This window comes from Colossoma macropomum, unplaced genomic scaffold, assembly GCF_904425465.1.
Source record: "Colossoma macropomum unplaced genomic scaffold, Colossoma_macropomum, whole genome shotgun sequence".
NCBI lineage: Eukaryota > Metazoa > Chordata > Actinopteri > Characiformes > Serrasalmidae > Colossoma > Colossoma macropomum.
This window is the reverse complement of record NW_023494798.1, coordinates 16,719,623-16,740,779: the sequence shown is the minus strand read 5'-3', so window position 1 is coordinate 16,740,779 and position 21,157 is coordinate 16,719,623. Positions and strand designations below refer to the sequence as shown.

Below are 21,157 nucleotides of genomic sequence, written 5' to 3'. Positions count from 1 at the left end.
CTGAGGCGCCGAATGTAAATGCGGCATCATTTAAGGTGGAACGGGAGAATTCGAAAGAGAAGCTGTTTTCAGCTTCGCCACTTTTTAGTGTGTGACAGTCTCTCTTTGCAGATTTAACGTACCAGGAAACCAACTGTGCTGCTTATAAATGCGAATAACGCATCGCTGCTATGTGACCTCAGTCGTTGCGAAGCAGGGCTTTCGCGCTATGTTGCACACGTCCCGTCTCGAAGACATTTTACTGACACAGCGATTGCCCTGCCCCACTCTCTACAACGAGACCAAAACCGAAGTTATAAAATCACTGGATTAAATGGGTAGAATAGCTGTAACGTGTGCTGCGTGGACATCCATCACCACTGGATCTTATTTCACCGTAACTGCGCATTTTATCACAGATGAGTAGCAGCAGCTTCTCGTGCTCCAAACAAGAGCACTGAATGAGAGCCTTCTAGTTCACTTGCCACATCACTTCCATTTGTTTTATTAAAAAAGATATTGGAAGCAAATTCATTATGGATCATTATAAATACTTTGCTTTAAAACTACCAAATCACTTTAAATAATAACACAGAGTTACTTAGTCACTTTAGAATGTATATTGTCTCTATATTCTGTGTATATTTTGTGTATATTTAATACATTTCTGTTGGTTTTTCTTGTAATTTTACTTATTTACTTTCTGTAGAGTGATTAGCTGAGCCTCGCCACAAGCATTTCAATGCATAAATGTCCTGACATGTTGTGCAAATGACAAATAAACTTGAAACTTGAACTCGAAACTTGAGCTCACACAGTGAGAAAATATAAATGCTATACAGAAAAAAAGATGCATTGATAATCGTTTTATAATCGCATCGCAGCCCTCTGAATCGTAATCGAATCGAATCGTGAGGTGCCTAGAGATTCCCACCCCTAATATATATATATACATATATATATATATATATATATATATATATTCCCCACTGAATCGGGAAGTCATGACTGATCATTTAAGTGTTAATCACTCAGGTGAACTTTCAGATGTAAAATATGAATAGGAATATACTTCACTCTTAAGAATTTCTAAGGATTCCAATAATTATGGCACATATAGATTTAAGAAGAATATTTATTTCATGACAAGATTTACTTTTTTTTTTCAATTACTTTACCTTCAATAAACATTTGATTTTTGCTAATATTCTGAATTAAAGATCAAAAAGAAAAAGCAATTAAGAATATTTTTTACAGCTCATTTTGCTCATATGCTTATATTTGTGGAGGGCCCTGTATCTATCATCCTCTTCCTCTTTTAACTTTAACTCTTCAACCAAGCATAAAGGTCTTTTCCAATGAATGGGTACTCCCAGAATATTTCCAAAACAGATTTGTCCAAGATTTGGTTATCTGGATTTGAAGTGAGAGTTGAGGCTTGAATTGGTTGAGGATCCATTTATTAGTTTTTTGCCGGAAAAGGAACCTTATCTTTAAACAAAGATCACTCTTTAGTCCAGGGACTTGTGGTACACTTGACGTGTTTTATTTGGCAGTTTACAGTATTTACAGTACTTTGTTCGTGTGGTCCCTCTGAGTGTGAGTAGGCTACTGTGGTGCCATTTGCATTCAACACATCAGCGTTTTAATCAACAACAAAACACTTCGGCTTTTTTTACAAAGCGATTACCTGGAGAGATGAGAAATTAGTCAAACTCGCTTTACATCAGTTACAGATGAGTAACATATGATTAACATAGTAATTACAAATCAAAACTCCAAACGGAACAACTGACAACTAGAATGTTAATACACACTTTAAACATACTCTCATCCGTCAGGCTGTAAGAAGTCTTTTATAATGTGCCTTTCCTATAGATGCTGTCAGCATCCTTACAACAATAATAGTTCATATGGGAATTGTGTCCATATACACTCACCACGTTACACTGATACTGGCCTGACATTTGTTAGTCACCAGTTTATAAACACTGATTTTACAATTCTTTTCTGACATACATACAAGCATTCCTCTTTCTGCAGAGTCAATATGAATCAGGCTGGCAGTGAGGAGTGAAGCTATCGCATGATCCTGGGTGCTGACCTGTCATTGCACACAGCTTTCCTGAGACGCACCCCTCTGCGGATGGACTTCAGAATGTCCTCTCCCTCAGTAGGGGGCGGGGTGTCCTCCTGGTGGCCTCGGCTGGGCTGGGAATCCATGGGGAACGGGTACTGACCTTCTCCTAGTGCGTGGGCATTAGCCACAAGCTCTCCAATCTTCTCCACCAGGCTGTGGCGGTTTGCGGCCAGGAGCTGGTCCTCTTCTGTGCTGAGGGCCGTAGCTCCAGGCTGGTGGGCGTATATGCTCATGCCTGAGCCCCAAGCAGGGTTGGGTAGGCTCATCCGTTTGGGGGAGGCTTTGTACTCCAGTATTTCCAGAGAATCCTCACTGTACAGGCTCTCCTCACTGCCATTGTGCTCTGGTGGAGGGCTGGGGAATCCAGGGGAGTCTGGGACAGTCGGGGTCTTCACTGGAACAATGGGAGGCCGGATTGGAATCGGACCCACGTTGGAGGGGACACGTCTCACACCAGCTTTGGAGGAGGGGGTCCTCCGGATGGTCGCTGTCCCAGAAGAAATGACGGTTCCTCCTGAAGCTCCTTTGCCATTGGCTGCAGGGGAACCCTGTGCACCCACTCCTCCAGGAAGCCCCGCAGTGCTTGCTGGCCGCTTGGTCTGGATCATGCGACGGTAGTTCTGGGCCAGGTTGCTATGGCGAGGGACAGTGGAGGATTTATCAAAGTCCGTCTGAGCATCACTGTCAGCGTCTCCGTTCATAGAGTAGCAATCATAGTCAGAACCTGCAGACAGATATTGGGGCAATTATGAGCACTGACTGTCTTTATGAGTTATTAATTCTGGATTTCCTGCCTAACTGATGTGCATTGCATCTGCAGTCTTGTATTTGTGTCGTTGCTCAAAAGCGTTCTCTTCTCAGATCTGTAAACTGTTAAAGGGTTCATATCATGGAAAATCGAATTCCTCGTTTTTTAAAATAAAGCAGTTTGAAGTAATACGTGAAAACATGGTTAAACTTTAAAAACGTATCATTGACTCCCCAGTCTGTATGGTCCAGACATGGATGCTGCAAAACAGCCTGTTTTGAATTTACTGTTTCTGTGATATTACAAGAACCAACTAATTTACATAAACAGCCTTCAGCAGTTTAGCCCCACCCATTCGTACTAAAGTTTTAAAGAGTTTTTCAGTCCACACTGCTTTTTAAATGAGGAAGCCAACAGAACAGAGGTCATTTATCTTTTATCAGCCTTAAAGACACAGGAACAAAAATAGTTTGTTTAATTCTAAGCGATAAAGAGAGTTTGGAAAATGGTTGTGTAAAAATATATTATGTTCTTTTTGGTAAATAAAATCACAGTAATGTTATAGGTGAACCTCAAGAGACAAAAATACAATAAAAAACTATGGTCCCTTTAGATACACTTTAAAAATATATTATTGAATAATGGTGACATCTTCTTAAACCTTATATTCCTGAGTAAACAGCCAAAATTAAATATCACTGGCACTGTGATATATGGCCGTAATATTGTTTGATGTATGTGTGTGTGTGTGATGAATGTGTGTGTGTGTGTGTGTGTGTGTGTGTGTGTGCATGTGTGTTGGGAGGTTACCATGTGAGGGGATGGTATCCTCAGAGCAGGATGGAGTGGTGTTTTGTGTGCTGTATCCACTAGAATACTGCAGGGAGTCACAGCTGCTCTTCTGCTGCTCCAGACTCAAACCACGAGTCAGAACCATCGCCAGCTCACTGGCTGCAGACATCATCGGCTTACCATGCTGAGAGAGAGAGAGAGAGACAGAGAGAGAATAGGGAAAATAACACATCATTTAGAGTCAGAAACAGGCCTGTTAGAAGTATTACATAAAGAACAATAAACAACAAACCACATAATCACAGTTATTTAAGCTGCTGATCCCAATTATTTTCCATAGTTGTTAGTTTTACAATCATGTGTTTCCATCACAACAAACAAAATGTCAGTTGGGTGCATTTTATTCAGTTGAGGCAAATACATGTAAGCAATTTTATTCAGACAAATCATGGAGCTTAGAAAAACAACAAAAAACCTGACTAATGCAATAACACCTATAGAGGACAACAGTGAGATAAGTTTATTTATGTGAGCTCAAACTATTTCTCTCATAAGTTGGGAGCTATAAAGTTCCAACAGAAAGCACCACAGAATCACTAATCATTCAATTTGGCCACTTCAGCCTCACACTTTAATAGGGGCATAAAATTAACAAAAAATATGAAATTGTTAATCGCAATTAGTTATTATGCAAATAAGCTTTGGCTAAACTTTCATGATTGTGACAGGCCTAGCCAGAAAACGTCTTAGGAGTTTTGTACTAATAAATTTCTATTCAGGAACTGTGAAAAGTATTTTTCTATAAATCTGAGGAGGTATTAGTGCCCCCATTACCAGGAGACTAGCACCACCAACTAAGGCAGTACACTTAATAAGGCAGTGCCTAGAATCCTATGATAGTTTGTCAGTGTTTAAAGAAAACAGCCTGACTGGTTAAACCAGATTTAAACCAAACATCATAAAGACGCAGAGGTTAAGTAGGCCTACGTGTTACATTAAGTGACTGTATTTTCATACAACAAAATGAGTAGGATTATAAATTCATACCAAGAAGGTTCTTAGAGTAGGAGTACTCATCTAGGCTCAGATTTCTTTCTTAAGTCGAATGATTAATCTGCAGACATGAAAATATCCTAGATCAGTACTCCTCCTCTGAGAATTCTGGCGAATAAGGGCCCAAAAATACATGTGAGATGGACCTAGATTTTATGCAATGATGGGCTTTGGAAAGTTCTTTAACCCACTTAAAAAATCAGGCCAGGTTCCATGGTGATGTTTCTATTTTTTTTATTGTTTATGCTATTTCTCTTGTATGTTTGCACTTTTTATATTTTTTCATTCTTGATCACTGGTAAAAAGTTATGTGTACTATTAAGAAACTTTGTGTTATAAATATCTGCATTAATTTTAGCATATTTGTCTTTGGGTTGTGCCTCAGCCACATCTTATGCACCTTTCCAGTGATGTTTGCTGGGCTCACTCTGGTCCTGTAAGGGTCCTCAGGGTGCACCACACCATTCCCTCTGGGTCCACCAGGGGGCTCTGCGGCCTCACTCCTGCGCTGAGGGACAGCGCCAGGCTGCTCACAGTGAGCTGCTTTAGCCCAGTCCTGCTGTGGCAACAAATAAGACCATTTTGGAACGATGCTGCGCAAGCAAGCTACAGATAGATCTGTCTGTAGTCCATCATTTGTGTCAAATGATAAGAGGCCAAGAGTTGAACACTATCATAAAAAGAAACAGACTGGAAAAATACTGACTGGAAAAAATACCACAACAAAGGGTAAACAGCAAGTAATTAAATGAAAAAACAAGCATGAGACCAGATTAACCAAATAACGTGTTTAAAAGGCAAAAAAAGAGAATGCAAGAACTTAAATGAAACGAGACCAAGTGGTCAAAATGAAAACAAACCTTCCAGTGAGGAACTTTTGATGTGGGTGAAGGGGAGTTTGATCCAGGGGAATGATTAAAGGATGGGGACGCGGGAGCTATGAAAGACAGAGGCCTGATGGAGCCATTGTAAAAGTGAGCAGGGCGGAAAGTAGCGAAGGATGAGCCAAACTGTGGAGATGGAATGAAACTTGATCAGATGGTCAGAATGATAATGGAGGACAGACTCCACTGAGCTCTACGAAGCCGCCTTAGAAGCAAAATCATAAATGTAGACATGTGAAACTGAGGCAAACTAAACTTAGACTGAGTTCAAATTTAAGAAAAAAGCAAAAGTTAAAGCAAAAGCGAAATGATTAAAATGGGGTGAATGCACTAACAAAGAAACTGTATTAATTATATTTTAATATGTCAAGAGTTATGCCACTAAGAACTGAACTTGCAGCCCGTGTAAGCTGTAATACTCACTGCTGTGGGAGATCCACACTCACTGACGGACTGACAGGTCTCTGAGGCTTCAGAGGATGCAGAGCTGGATGACTTCTGCAAAGAAGAGGTTTGAGGATAATGTTACAGAGTCCAGTAGCAAGTTAAAATGCCAGTCAACCCAGACTGGATACATTTTCTGATTGGATCTGAAAGAAAATGTTATTGTCAGTCTAAACAGACAGACTGTATGCTGTTATTATTAGATACAATAGCAAATCACCTGACTGGTAATGTCCGATGGCATGGGAGATGGAGGTTTGGAGTGCATGTTGGCATCTTGAGAGATGAATCCGGAATCATGAGAGGACACACTGCTCAGGCGATGTGCACCACCTGGTGGTAGATGCACCAAACTGAGAGACAGAGAGATTAAAAATTAGAGCTTTCTGTAAACTGAACCCTTTGAAACTTAAATGCATTATTCTGTTAATAATCTTAAAACTTAATTTTTCAGTGACTACTATGAATTATTCAGTTACTATTAGGAAACTAGTATGTAAGCTATGCAGTTATGAGAGTGAGGAACTTCAGTGTGGGCCAGATACAGGCCTTTAGAGTTTAAGGATTAAATGAAGACTTAAAATACATAAGGCATCAAGCCTTAAAGGAGAATTCCAACAATGTTTAAAATTTTCTGCATAATTCAGTCATTATGATATAAATAAAGTCTTTCAGAGTGGTCTGATGTGAAATGCTGCTTTGGAGAGAAATTTACAGACTCAGATTTTCTTCACAACGGTGGTGATAGAAACCAGTGGTGATAGGTCACTGCCAATTCATTTACTGTCAAAATGAAAACTGAACCTACACATGTTTTCTGAGATTTTATGTATAGTATGGATAATGGTACAATAGTGGTGAATCTGAAAAATATTTTTTAGGTACTATTTTGCCTTACAATGCTCTGCATGTACCTCTCTGCTACTAACAAATATAAAAAAATGCACAAAATGGTGCATTTCACATTAAACCACTATGAATGTCAACATCTTTGCAGTTTAATTGTGCAGAAATTTAAAAAAATGGTGGAATTCCTCTTTAATTAGGCCTTAATTAGTCATACTCTAGGTCAGGTTTGACAAAAGGAACAACTACATACAGAACGCTTTTTTCCCACATTTTGTTGGATTTTTGCCCAATTATCTCCCTGAATGTCAGTAATTGCTAATTCCCATTCACACAACCCTCTTAGCCAGGTGTGCCACACATTTTCACCCTATTAACATCTTTTCTTGCATGAATGAAACCAATGAATGAATCCTGCTAAGAGATTAAGCCAAAGTAACTTCAGGCCAGCATGAAACATCAGTGATGTAATGAGATGAGCACCTGCACAAACTGCTCTTCCTGGAGCCAGTACTGCTGGGGGAGGAGGGGGGAGTCTGGTAGGACCAGCTGTAGTCAGAACCCTTCAGATCCAAAATCACCTGGTGGAGTAAAGCAAAGTTACATGGGAAGGTTATTAAACCACAGAATTTACCCAGTGACACATCCTCAGCCGGGGACCCCCTCGTCACCAGCAGAGGTCGCTCTCTCCTTCTAGTGTGCTGACTCTGCTCATCTGAATGCTGTTTGTCATTCATCTATATATAGACTCTTTTCATAAGATCTTAATGAAATTGTGTTAGTGCTCTCTGCCAATTCTGAGCCTTGTGATTCTCCTAGAAGTATTTTAGATTTTGACCCTTGTCTGCCTTATATATATATGGGTTTTTGTATTTTTTGAGTCTTGTCTCTGGTGGTCTGATGTTTTTCCCCTGTCGGACTGACTTCAAGTTTGGAATTTTTTCCTGCCAGCAACAAAGTTCAGCTCTCAACTGGATCCTACTTGAGTCTTTCATTCAGCCAGTTTCCTTCACCCAGACTGCCAGCAGCAAAGAATCTGGGTGTGATTATGATGACTTTTACACTTTTGTATCAATGAGACAGGTAAAGACTTCGATCACATCGTTCTACAGCACTGTGAAAAAGTCAGAGACCACCCTTCATTTATTTTTTTCCAGGTGAACTGCCATTAAGTACAGTTTTTCATTTCAGGAAAAAGCAGAAAACATATTTCACTGAATATTTTACAGCAAATATAATGTGCAGTTTTTCAGTATTGAGTGTGTCCACGCTTTGCATTCATTACAGCTTCTGTTCTTTTTTGGAGACTTGCTCTTAGTTTTTCAAAGAAATCCATTTTTTCCACATCTCCAAAGTTCAGTCTTAGAAGTTGGTTGCATTTTCTGCCTCTCACGATCCAAGAAATCCCAAACACATTCAATGATGTTGAGGTCTGGACTCTGGGGTGGTCAGTCCATTGTTCTGAGAACACTGGCAGCTTCTTTGTTTGATTGCAAATTTACTTCATTTTTGTCTCTTTTCTTTTCTCAGTAACAGTTTCTTGACAGCTAAACATCCTTTCAGACTCATAGCATTGCATTGCCTTCTCTAATGAACAGATGGACAGAAACACCTGTGGATTTTTTCAGATGTGAAGCAAGAGTGGAGCTGAATTTTCTCAAATATTTGTCAAAGATGAACGCTGTAAGTATTGTTTTATTGTTATTGTCTTATGGTGACAGTTTTGGTGGTCTATCAGGTTCCCATTTTCTCAGCATCTTCTATTATTTTTTTAACTCTAGTTTTGAAAACTCCAGTTATTTTATTGACTTCCTTATCTTGTATCTAATCTCCTGAAAAGTTATTACCTTGCCATTTTTACCATTTTGATGGAAATTAAATATAAAAGAAGGGTAGTCTCTGACTTTTACACTGTATGTGTGTACCTAATGCATGCATGTTTCCAATGCATGCACAGTTAAGGTGTAAATCTTTGATCTCACAAAGAGATTTGATTATGATTCTCAAATTTTACAACAACTTTCTCTGATTCAATTTGATTATTTGTGTAAAATATAGCTATTTTACAAATACAGTAAATTCACCAAAGTAACTACACTGTTTTCATAATAATGGAATGCAGACAGTAAAAACAATACACCAAGTATATTTTTACATTTGAAAACAATGTCCAGAAAAAAGCACATGACATTATTATAATTGATTACAAACATTCATTATCAATCAATCCATCTGTGCACTTTAAATTCCATCTGTGATTCAAATGAATAGTTAGTGTGTTTAGGAAAGCACCTGTTCACTGGCCTCTGGCAGTTTATGTGGATCGGTGGTCAGCACAGTGAGGTCATCAATAATAGCCTGGAGATGAGTGACCTCTCCCAGCATAGCAATCTCTCCATTCTGAAAATCATCAGCACACATACTTTATATACACCCACCAAGACCTGCAGCATTAAAAGAATAGCACAACATGGCTTACGATGAATGAAAACTAGTAGCCAGCGGTTAATGACAATTCCATTAAATGTTAGCAATATCGGTACTGGATGGAACTACTGCTGTATCTTTTGTAATATTGCACTACTTTTCATGCACTCACCACCACAGGTTGTAGGAAGCTGATGAAGGTGCAGTAGCGCCCCCTCTCTTCTAGGAGGGCCCGGCGCACCGCCTGCTTCTCCGTCTCCTCCATCAACAGGTACATGTCACTCACATCCTGCATAGCGCTGTCCAGCTGAGGCTGCAACCCTCCTCGACCTGACAAATCGAAAGAGAGAGGGAGCGAGAGAGAGATACAATAGCAGATTAGAAGTAAAAGAGGAAGTAAATCATAATCAGTGCATTGCGTAGCACTAATTCAATCATCATGCACAGACAGATGCCACAAAACTGCAATATGAGCTGGTCAATCAGGCGGTAGTTATGACAGATGAGTACACATGAGATGTTTGAAGAGGATGTCAGCACAGATGTTCCACATGAAGTCCCTCTATCTGATGAAAACAGATTATGATGCAGAAGGTCAACACAGCCATAGAACATTGTCGGCTTCCATGCAGGAAACACCTTCACTAGTACACGATGTCACACAAGAATCAGGACAGTTACATGGACAATGAGATGCAAACTGTTGGATCCACACAAACACGATGTTTAGAAGATCCCACAGTTCCCTATTGTAGGATATTTTCATGAAATGGAAGCATGTTGTGCCTTGAACAGAGAATAACAATGTGTACAAAATGGAAACATGCATTACAAGTGTTTTTCAGAGACAACAGTCAAAAAAAAAATCAAACATGAGAGAGAGATAAAATCACTCGAGTGAAATGAAATGGAGTCTAGTCTACAGACTTGAGTGAAATGTGGTAAGCTACTGTTTAAATACATACCTGGGAGTTCTAAGGTTTATAGGGTGCACAGGTCAAGCAAGCAAGAGCATAAGAGAGACCAAGAAAGAGAGAGAAGAGGAGAGTGAGATGAAGAGAGTTACAGAGAAAAGACTGCAAAAGTGTAGAAAGATGCAGGCGAATGCATTTGCAAGCAGGATAATTCAGTACAGATATAAGCTCAAAAAAACAGCACAAATATTCAATATTTAACTCCTAAAAGCAAAAAACAAATCTGTTTTAGTTTAGAGAGGTCACAATTACTTCATTATACTTGATCACTTTATTCTTTAGGAAATTTTTTGATGCATCATGAAATTTCACCATAATTTGACTTGATTCAGTGTAATTTAATTCCCCACTACCATTTACAATTATGAATACAGTGTGATATTACAGTATTTAGTAATATAGGCAGTAAAAAGAATACAATACTCATTTTTATATACACTTGAAAATACCCCTATTTTGGCCAAAATAAAGAGTTAATACTTTACTGAGGCAGCTCAATTAAGTACAGATATGAGCTCAAAGGTTTGCCATTGTTTAGTTAGTCCATATTTATTGTTTGTTAATTTTTTAAAAGCTATTTTAAAAATGAATTATCAAAATAATCCATACATTACTTGATCGCCTATGTAATCAATAGTTCTGGCCCTAATGTCGTTTTCTGGATTAAAAATGAGTGGTGTCTCCACCAGATGGTGCTAGTGAGTAGAATGTCCACAATTCTGTTTATCGTCCGGCTGCTGTAGCCCTCTGACCTTCATCTGTAACCCTTAATCTGACTCTAACCTAAATCATCCAACCAGCAGTAAGGATCTGAGCCCACAGCTCTGACTCATATTGCACTCTAATAATGCTCAGCATAGCGACTACATCAATCCTCACAGCACAACAACTGAAGGGGCTGAGACTGCAGTTCAGACTGCAGAGAGTGAAGCAGCAGTTGTGGTGACAGAAGGGAGTGGAGGAGTAAAACAGACCTTTTCTGGCCTTCTTCTGCAGCTTCAGAGTGTCTGAGGACTTTTTCTTGATCTCCTGCCGAGACCGCTTGTACTCTGAAGATGGAGACAAAGAAGAACTAGTGTTTGACACAATCAACAAAAGCATCATTCATATTGCTCAGTATATTATTAGTGTCATTATCAAAACTGATTGATACACTGACCAACAGAAATGGTCCTGGAATAATAATAATAATCCTGTTACATTAACTAACACCAAGGCTAAGGATGTTTTTTCTTTCTCATATACACTCTAAAAATGATGGTTCCTCAAGAGTTCTTTAGTAAAGACAATGGTTCTTTATAGAACCATGAACACTCTGCATGATTAAAGGATTTGATCATAAAATGGTTCTTTATATTGATGGAGAATGTGCTGTAGATGGTTCTATATACAACCCATTTGAAAAGGGTTCTATATAGCACCAAAAAGGTTCTTCTATTGTTATAATGTCAAGCCTGTAACAATAGAAGAACCCTTTTGGTGCAATATGGAACCCCTTTTCAAAAAGGTTCTATATAGATCCATATAAAACATTATCCATCAATCTGAAAAAACCCTTTCATGACGCAAAAGAAACCCTTTAATCATGCAAAGGGTTCTTTGAGTGTTAATGGTTCTATATAGAGCCATTTTCTTTACTAAAGATGCAACGATATATTATAATTTATTTCCTAACAACTACCTTCAGACATCAGTCATACCTTTGGCATGGTCTTTATCTAGAAGGGCAGCAGTCTTCTTCCACTCCTCTATCTTGTCCTGGAGTGGTGTGATCAGTTTCTCCATAAGAGCACTGGATGAACAGGAAAGACATAATAGCGTCACTAGAACAATGCATAAGGAATGTGAATCGTGACATAATAGCATCAATAGAGAACAATGCATAAGGAATGTGAATATGAAAGCACGGTCAATGTCTATAAGCACTCTCTCAGTAATCTGAGTGTAAACTCACTCACTGCAAAAATAACCCATCAGAGCCTTAAAGCAGTGGACGGGTCGATGGAAGTGTAAGGTCATCCGGACAGTGGAAAATCAATGTCTGGCATGGCCAGCGACTTTCCTCCCGAGCTTAATTGGAAGGGAGGCAGGGATGACAGTAATAAGAACATGATTGCATTGATCACTCACTTGGTGAAGTGTCGCAGTTTGGCCTCAATGCTGCGATGGCGCATGCACATTCTGGTCAGAGCAGAGCCAATGTCCCTGGTAGCACCTGGAAAAACAGGCACAACTAAACATAAGACAAACTATCTGTACAATGAAGGCAGGAACACAGTGATCGCAAAATAAAACGAGGTAAAATAAATAATTTTAAAACTGAAAGAATCACATTGACCAAGTAATGAAATAGAAGTTTAAGAAAACATCTTGAATGCAAAGTCTTGGCACCCCAGTCAAATGATATGCTTTGTTGTTTTTCTAAGTGTAAATATGTTAACACTTCCTCTACAAAGAACACACTTCTGCACATGTGTAGAGAGAGAGAGAGAGAGATAGATAGATAGATAGATAGATAGATATAGCATATATTTGTGTTGTAAATGTCACAACCCCTGCTATCTATCAACAATTCTTGGTAAAAAATCTTGGTAAGTTTTTTCCACAATCAATTACTTAACATCTAACCACTCTGAAGGACTTTGTTTACATCTCAGAAATTTTGAAAAATCAGAGGATCAGTAATTCAGTATTCCGCTTTAGTAAGTTAAATTTGCCTAACATTAATAAAACATTGTTTTGAGTAATCATCATGCAGTTGTAGACTTTAGAAAACAGTGTGATGAAATTTTGTTATCATGGAAACCTACAGTTGCATTTAAATGCATAAAACTTATTGCATGCACCAAAAGCCAAAAAACCCCCAAGAGCCAAATCAGCGCTTGGGTTTCTGATGGTTAAATAAAGAACCTCCTGGCTCCAGCCAACCCACTTCCTCCCCACCATGGCTTTGATGTATCAAGAAACAATCGCTACTCTGGTGACCCTGGAAATAATGACTTGGTAGCATTACTTTCCTCTCCAGCCAAGTGTAATTAAAATGGGGTCTTAAGCTGTAAAGATCAGTCTGGGCCCTCATGCAGTAAAGCTCAGCCAAGATTTCCTCCGTCTGATCAGACCTACAGTAGCACTGTAGTTATCGAGACCAGTAGGACACACCAGCTATTAGGGTACGACTGTGAAGCCGGACCACACATCTGCATAAACAGTTTTAAGAGCGAATCCAGACTGAGTGTTCTTTTAATACTTTATCGACCTGATCTATGCAATCTATATGTTAATTAAGAAAAAGGTCCCCCATGATTTTAAATAACACTCAGCAATTAAAGACATCAGTAAGTCTGAGCTTGATGCTGTGTGGAGCTTATAGTGCTTGTTGAGAGTGTTAACAGTATTTATTTTTTTCTCAGAAGAGAAAGGAAGGTCCATGTGTTCGTAGATTCATACTTATATGGTTGTTGGCAGGTCAGAAAGTCATAATGGCAGGTTATTATTATTGTTATTATTATTTTTTTTACATTGCATGAACATATGGTCCGAAATAAAACCCCATTCATTAGCATACACTGGAAAACTGAATTTTCCTCACCATTTTGAAATAAAAGAGTTTGATGTGGCACGTAAACATTGTTAAAGTTTCAAAACTTCCCTTCACTCTCCAGTCCATGTAGTCCACATCTGAAAACTAAGCTACAAAAACAGCCCATTTTGAATTCACTGTTTTTTGAGATGTCACAAAAAACAATGCATTTACATAAATCCACATATTCAGCCTATAGCAGTGTAGCTCCACCCATTCACACTGAAGTTACAAGGAGTGTTTCAGCCTAGACTGCTTTGTGAATGAAGCACAATGCAGGGCAGCCAATCAGATCAGTCTTAAAGGCTCAGTAACAAAAACAGACTGTTTAACCCTAATGGATAAAGAGAGGTTGGAAAATGGTCATGTAAAAATGAATTATGACTATGTTTTGGTACATAAACCACACATGCCTTATTAGGAAACCTCAGAGAACAAAAAAACAAGAACATGTTTTCCTTCTCCTGAAAAGTTAGGATTTTACAGATTACAGTTTGTTCCAGCAACAATATGCGTGTAGTGGTGGGTCCACATTTCAATATAAAAGGCCCATGTCGTGTCTGTTGTGTATGTGTGTCAGGAGAAAAGTTCAGCCAGCCCCTCCCATTCACCCTTTCCCCCTCGCTCCAGCTGGTCCAAAGGGAAAAGGAGGGAGTGCAGTGAAGGGATATCCCTCTATTCTTCCTCACTGTGTCTGCCTTTCCTGTCCGCTCTGTTTCCTAAACACCATTATTGCAGGAGAGAATGGGAGAGGCCTGTGCTAACCTGGCCTGCTGCAGCAGCACGCACTAAAAAACAAAGCCACCACATCATGTGAGGCTGCAGTAGAACTCTTTAAACTGCATGCATTTGCTCATGCTGAGATGCTTTCTAAGCACAAAGCACACAAATATCCAATAGAAGCCAAATGTTTAGTACAAGGGATGGAAATTAAGACAATGGGACAACAGCCTTCACACAGCATGAAAAATGTCACAAACTCTGAATTTGTTGTTGAGATGTAAGTGTCTGCAGATATCTTCTTCTAATTAATTTGCGGCCAAGCACAGCTACATAACTCTGAAGGCTGCCATGAAGGAAGACATGGTTGATGGCACTACTTCACAGTCATTCAAAGCACTGTGAAGGTTTCATTTCTGGTAACACAAAAACACTCAGTTACTATTCTCAATAAATCTCTTATCATCATATAAATGTTATCTAACTAGTAAGGATGCACAATAATATCGGATTCACAACTGTATCAACATATAATTGCTTCAGAAGATTATCAGTGTTGGACAGATGTCTAGACTTGACTGATATTTCAAATTGATACTTGATGATGTATCTATTGTGTTCCATTAGAGCCGAATGTTTAAGGGACGGTGGGCTACTACTTAAAATCTAAAATTTGTCATTTTTTGTCAGAACAGTGGTGTCCAAAAGTCTAAGACCACTGAAGAAAATGATTCAATTTTACGTTCCTTTCTAATTTAATACAAGGTTTTTCATTACAAATCTCTGAATGTTTACATGAATTTCAACCTTATGGAGCCAATACCAGCTTGACTCCATAGGTTTGTGTAAAAGCCTCTGATCAGTAGATCAGATCCACCTGAGAGTTGTCTGAACATGTGCTCCACTGGAACAATGAATGAAAGGAATCTGACCTTTGTGTACAAAGGCCTTAACATGGTCAAAGCCACCAATCTGCTTCAGTTTGAACAGTGACCTAAAAATGGTGCAGAATTTCAAATATTTTAATTGTCTTTTTTCACATTTTTTCAAGATTCTAAAGCTTTCTGTGGTTTATTTCCAGGTTTAAATTAAAAAATACCAGAGTTCCAATGTGACCTCAGACTTTTGGACTCCACTGTAGATGACTATGCTGAAGACAGTCATGAAACATCTAGCACCTCAGACCCAGCACATGAGTTCTTGATGAGGGAAAAGCACAAAATTGTGCACAGTGTGGGGTCGCCAGGACTGGGACTGGGAACCTCTGTTTTAACTGGTCCTGTATACATGTATTAGCCCACTCCCTTTACTTCGACACAGTGTGTAAACTCATTTTGTCCTCTGGCCCTCTGAGTGAGACATACTGTGCTGCAGCCCAGGTGACAGTGAGAGGAAGGGAAGATGAAAGGTCAGCCAGCTGAACAGGGATCGGAAACTATATGGGGAAAAAATACCCACACCTACAATTTGTCCCTGACAAACACAGAGATACAAGCACTTAAATCCAGCAGTTCACACAGAGATATGCAGCCACTTTCAGATGTATCCAGCATCCCTGCTGACACAAGTCTGGAGTCAGCTTGAATTTAATTAGGTTAACTTCTTTGCCAACAACAAACCCATTACTACGATGTTGTGCTCTTTCTTCTCTCTTTTCTCTACATTCTCTTCACAGCTGCAGTTCAGCTCAAAGATGAAGAACATCAGGCCAAGGAAGGTGGGGAGGGGGGGTGCTTTTTATCTCAAAAACAGACCATCCCAATGTCACCGTTAACTTTATGCTGATACCCTCCACCCACACATACACACCTGCCAGCTTCCCTTTCCCTTCCCCTCCCTTGAGGGATCAGCTGACAGCTCCATCCTGAAAGCACTCAGAGACTTCCTGAATCCAGGAGTCCCCTGGCCTCCCGCCCTGACCGGACGCGTGCGGCTCCCACAGCCTTCCCTAAATCACATGGTCAGGCCTGAGATGGTCCATTCAGCCACTGCTTCTACATCCAGCACCTGCTCATGTCTGGGGAAACCATTTAGTCGAGCTAGAACAGCAGCAGGGGCAAGGGGCACTCTGGAGGGACTCGTATGATAGCTCTCATTCTGCCACTTACAGCTCTGGCCATTTAGACTTGTGTGAACTTGCCAAAGCATGTGGTGATATGGAAAAGCTATAATAAACATGACTGAAGGTTCATTAACCCCTTAAACTCTAAGGACTCATCAGCAGCTCAAGACTTCAGTTCCTCACTTTTGTAACTACACAACCTACATAGCGGTTTAACAAGGTTACTGAATAATTAGTGGTAGGTGAATAATGAATAATTAATTTGTTGTTTTTGTGATGTCACAAAATTGATTTAACATATATCTGCCTATTCAGGATAATAGCAGTTGTGCTTTCTCATTCGTGGTGAAGTTATAAGGAGTGTGTCAGCCAGCACTGACTGAAAAAAAAGTGGCGCGAGACAGGGCAGCCAATAAGATTAAAGATCATTTACATATATCGGTCTTAAAGGCACAGTAACAAAAATAGCCTGCATAATCCTAAGGGATAAAGAGACATGGGAAAATGGCCATGTAAACTATAATTAACCAACTTTTTTGGTACATAAATCCAAACAAATGTCAGAAGTGGAACACACAAGAAAAATGTAGGATGCAGGCTATGTAGGATATGGCCCTATTACCATTAATAACTGAATAATAAAATTAGAGTTCAAGAGGTTAACACTACGAAGCTCTCCTGTCTACATTTTATAGAGCAGGCTGGTTTATAAGTCTGTATGTAATGGGAAAGCATTTTGCACTGGAGCTCTGATGGCTGAACAGGACTTCTCCCATAACTGACCTGCGATGGACAATTTCAAATCCGACTCTAACCCAAATTTCACCCCATTTATGTAATTGTAAAGTGGGTGTGATTTCAGATAATGTACGAGAGAGACGTTATGTTCTGTCAATCCCGGCATAACACACAAATATACACCTGTATACACACACACAATCACACAAACAACACATTACAGCAAACTACAGATCCAATCCAATCCTTGATCAAAAAATAGCCTCATAGACTGATGACGAGGCTCTATGTATTACATGTGCAGTGGTGGTGTTACAAAAATATATTATGATACTTGAGAAAATGTTTGTGATACATGATACACATCACAATATTTCGTTTTGTTTGAGGTTTGGGAACAGACACAATGCACCACATTAGTGCCACATTTAAAAAAAAATGTATAAAAATGTGCATGATTGTGAATCTTGGAAGCATATCAGTATGAATGATGTGTTTATTGAAGAGCAGAGCATTGACTCTGAGCTGCTGTGCTAAAATATCTGCATTTTATTCATTTTAATGCATTTGTAACCCTGCAGAAAACTATTTTGGATTTCTCTATGGCTAATGCAGGTAGATTAAGCTCCAATTACTACATTTAAATCTGCATCTGCAGATACGTACATAAAAATATCAGGTATCTTTATCAGCCCACAGTTTCCATACTGGTGCAGCTCTACTGAAATACTATGATATTTTGTTGTTTTATTCAATATTGTAGACAAGGTACAACACTACGTCCAATTAAGCAAGGCTAATTACACTCTTTTGAACTCCCAGCATCACCGAGATTCAAACTCACAACTGTCTGACAGGGTTAAACCTCAGACAGCTACACTGTATGGAAGCCCATTTAAACTGCACTTTCATTAAACGTGCAGTTAGTTAGTGTTGTGGAACTACTGACAATACTTACAACATAGTTAGATAAGCTTATTGTGACATAATTTATTATGGTAACTATTTCATATTGTCATATCTCCATTTCCAGCTGGAGTTATTTTCCCCCTCAGCACATCTTTCATGCTTTCTCTTGCTCTAAATGCCCTCATTTGCTGTCTGCTCCCCTGGCTCCTGCTCTCGCTCCCCAACGCACGTGTACGTGTGCAGGTGCAGTCGAGGCTGCCAGCCACTCTGGGGCTGTGTGTGTATGTGAGAGTGTGTGGAGGCCTGCAGTCTCCATGGTTTCTCTCCAGGGTCTGCCGAGGAGCCGCTCAATGCCTGGCACTGCAACAGCGCATCAGTGTGAGCGAGTCAAACAGAATTATTCATGGATGTCTCGCTTCAGTCTGCCTGCAGCTCAGCATGTCTCTCTCTCTCTCTCTCTCTCTCTCTCCCTCTCTCTCTCTCTTTCTCTCTCTCTCTCTCTCTCTCTCTCTCACACACACACACACACACACACACACACACACACTTTACTGCAGTACAAAGACCTGATTCTGCCATAAACAACTTCAGCTAACAATGTATGCACTCTCACTAATACCATGTCCACTTCAGTTTACTTCACACAAGCGAAGATGAGGTTTGATGGACAGGCACACTGGTGCAAATTCAGAGGGGAATGAAGGGGCCATGTGTCCCCCACTTTTTTGAAGTGATCATTTTTGGAGGTCTTGCAAGGGCAGAACACATATCAATTATAATTTCAAATATTATCTTAGATCTTTTATCACTGATTCATGTAGGTTTTCTAACTTTTTATTTCCACTTCTTGCAACGTATGTGCAGCAAGAAAACAGTGTAACAGACTAAGTGTAACAGACTGACTGGTGGTGGTCCTTGGGAAACTCTACCCTGCATACTTTGGTGTGTCCCTGCTCTAAGATAACCGATCCAACCTGATACAAGCTGAAGTGGGTCTGTTACAGCTGTAAAACACTAAAATGTGCAGAACAGGGCTACTCCACCACAACCAGTGTTGGGGTAATGCTGACATATCCAGATGACATATACTGAAAAAGTGATGCACCGAATTTACCTGATTCAAATGGATACATCCTTTGTACATGAATAAAACATCATCACAATTGCTGCCATTCCACATGAATATATACTGTATACTACGTATGTGTTAATGACAATGCATTATCAAGTCAGTTCAATGCATTACTTTCTTCAGTGTGCTGTTCTTCCACCAGATGAGAGCATGTTCGACTGTACTCTTATGAATTTGCAGTATAGAGTATGTGGAACCACTGGGACTAAAATATTACCAGTGGGAGTGCTCTTCTTTGTAGAAGCTGGGTCTCATCTGGAAGAGGCCGTGTTGGGCACTGGGGGGTGGGGAACAGTCTCATATAATTCCTCTGTGTCTGGAACCTAAAGCCAAACAAGTCCCTTTATCTGAGCACTATTCCACTGAAAACACTTCACCCAAATGTGAGATGATACATGTCATCATATTTAACTACAATTATTTAGCGTCTATTTTGTTGAGGTGAAGATCATTTTGCAATGTAAAGTGAATTTTTTTACGGTTTAGTCAGCTAACTACAGAGTCAATAATTTGATATACAGTAGCAGTAAAAATGACACTCTACATCCTCCTTTACACAGAATCACAAACTGTAAAGCTCAGAGGGTTTAAAACATTAATTTCCCCCAACAGACCCCAAACAGCCCTGTTGGTCAAGCTATAACAGCAGGCAGGTGACCTCACACTTCCACCCACACGGGTCCTTCCCTCTTGTCACGTTTCTGAGTGGCACGTTTTATGTGTGGAAGTTACACACACTGTAATAAACAGACTGCCAGAGTGCTGTGGAGAGAAGAGAGTTGACTGGAATCATATGGGCCGCCTGATCTAAATTACACACGACGGGCTCTAGGCATGAAGAAATTTAAGGGGTGTCTGTGCATGAGTGTGTGTGTGTGTGTGTAAGACTGTTTACTCTGAGACTTCCTGCCAAGGGGATCAAGCACTGCTGCTAAAAATACTCCAAACTTCTCTTGTCCCTCTCCAGATGTGCTTTGCATTACCTTGCCACTAAATACCACCCCTCCTCCCCGCCTGCACACACACACATTTACAAGGAGCCAGACAGACATTATATAACTAGACTTTTTTCGCTTTCAGGTTTTCGCTGTTTCCTTTACTATATCTCTTTTAGACTGTAGTCACATCCAGAGATATAGAGTAGGCCTGTTTCCGGTAACAGCTCCGAGGGCAGAGGCTGAACCAGAATGTTTACGATAGGGTGGCCATGTTGGACCCAGTCATTTTAGTACACCGGCAAACTACTTACGAAAAAATAAAATAAAACAGAAGCTTTGTCTGTGCTCATATTAGGCCTATATTATTTAAATAACTGTTTTTATGGACTGGTTATCTATGGCTGATACTGTTTTCCTTAAAATTCAGTGAAAAATACTGTTTGTTTTGTTCCTTGTATAATTTCTACTGCTGAACACCATGTAATTGATTAAAATCATGTGATAGCATGACATAAAACAAAACAAAAATACACTACTGTATGGATGTAGAAATTAATTTAGATGTCTTTAGCTGTGTTTCTGTAATGTAGAAGTCCAATGTTAGCTGCTTCTTTAAGAAAAATGAACAAGACTTATGTTAAAGTTTTGACCAGCGTTCACTCATCTGTTTTCTCAGCAGTCTGTCAGTGCAATGACAAGCTGATTACAAAGTGCAGCATCATCTGACACAGAACTTATCGATAACTGAGCTGATGACAGATTTTCAAAGTTAAGTGTAAATACTCACACAG

General features: G+C 39.6%; 1 protein-coding gene across 6 annotated transcripts in view; it reads right to left on the bottom strand.

The window, feature by feature from the left end:
- Nucleotides 1-1,502: 1,502 nt before the first annotated feature.
- The window catches only part of mtss1la (MTSS I-BAR domain containing 2a), a 34,563-nt gene continuing 14,908 nt past the window's right edge, over nucleotides 1,503-21,157 (bottom strand). The window contains exons 4-16 of one of the 6 annotated variants that reach the window (XM_036585245.1): nucleotides 12,418-12,502; nucleotides 11,988-12,079; nucleotides 11,262-11,336; nucleotides 10,279-10,287; nucleotides 9,486-9,643; nucleotides 9,179-9,286; nucleotides 7,370-7,467; nucleotides 6,261-6,393; nucleotides 6,020-6,094; nucleotides 5,573-5,722; nucleotides 5,113-5,271; nucleotides 3,678-3,843; nucleotides 1,503-2,843 (exon numbers count right to left, since the gene is read on the bottom strand). In XM_036585245.1, the coding sequence (XP_036441138.1) occupies nucleotides 2,059-2,843; nucleotides 3,678-3,843; nucleotides 5,113-5,271; nucleotides 5,573-5,722; nucleotides 6,020-6,094; nucleotides 6,261-6,393; nucleotides 7,370-7,467; nucleotides 9,179-9,286; nucleotides 9,486-9,643; nucleotides 10,279-10,287; nucleotides 11,262-11,336; nucleotides 11,988-12,079; nucleotides 12,418-12,502 (2,093 nt within the window). In that variant the 3' untranslated portion in view covers nucleotides 1,503-2,058. The remainder of the gene's footprint in view (nucleotides 2,844-3,677; nucleotides 3,844-5,112; nucleotides 5,272-5,572; nucleotides 5,723-6,019; nucleotides 6,095-6,260; nucleotides 6,394-7,369; nucleotides 7,468-9,178; nucleotides 9,287-9,485; nucleotides 9,644-10,278; nucleotides 10,288-11,261; nucleotides 11,337-11,987; nucleotides 12,080-12,417; nucleotides 12,503-21,157) is intronic. The other 5 variants (XM_036585246.1, XM_036585248.1, XM_036585249.1 and 2 more) reach the window with 5 other exon arrangements.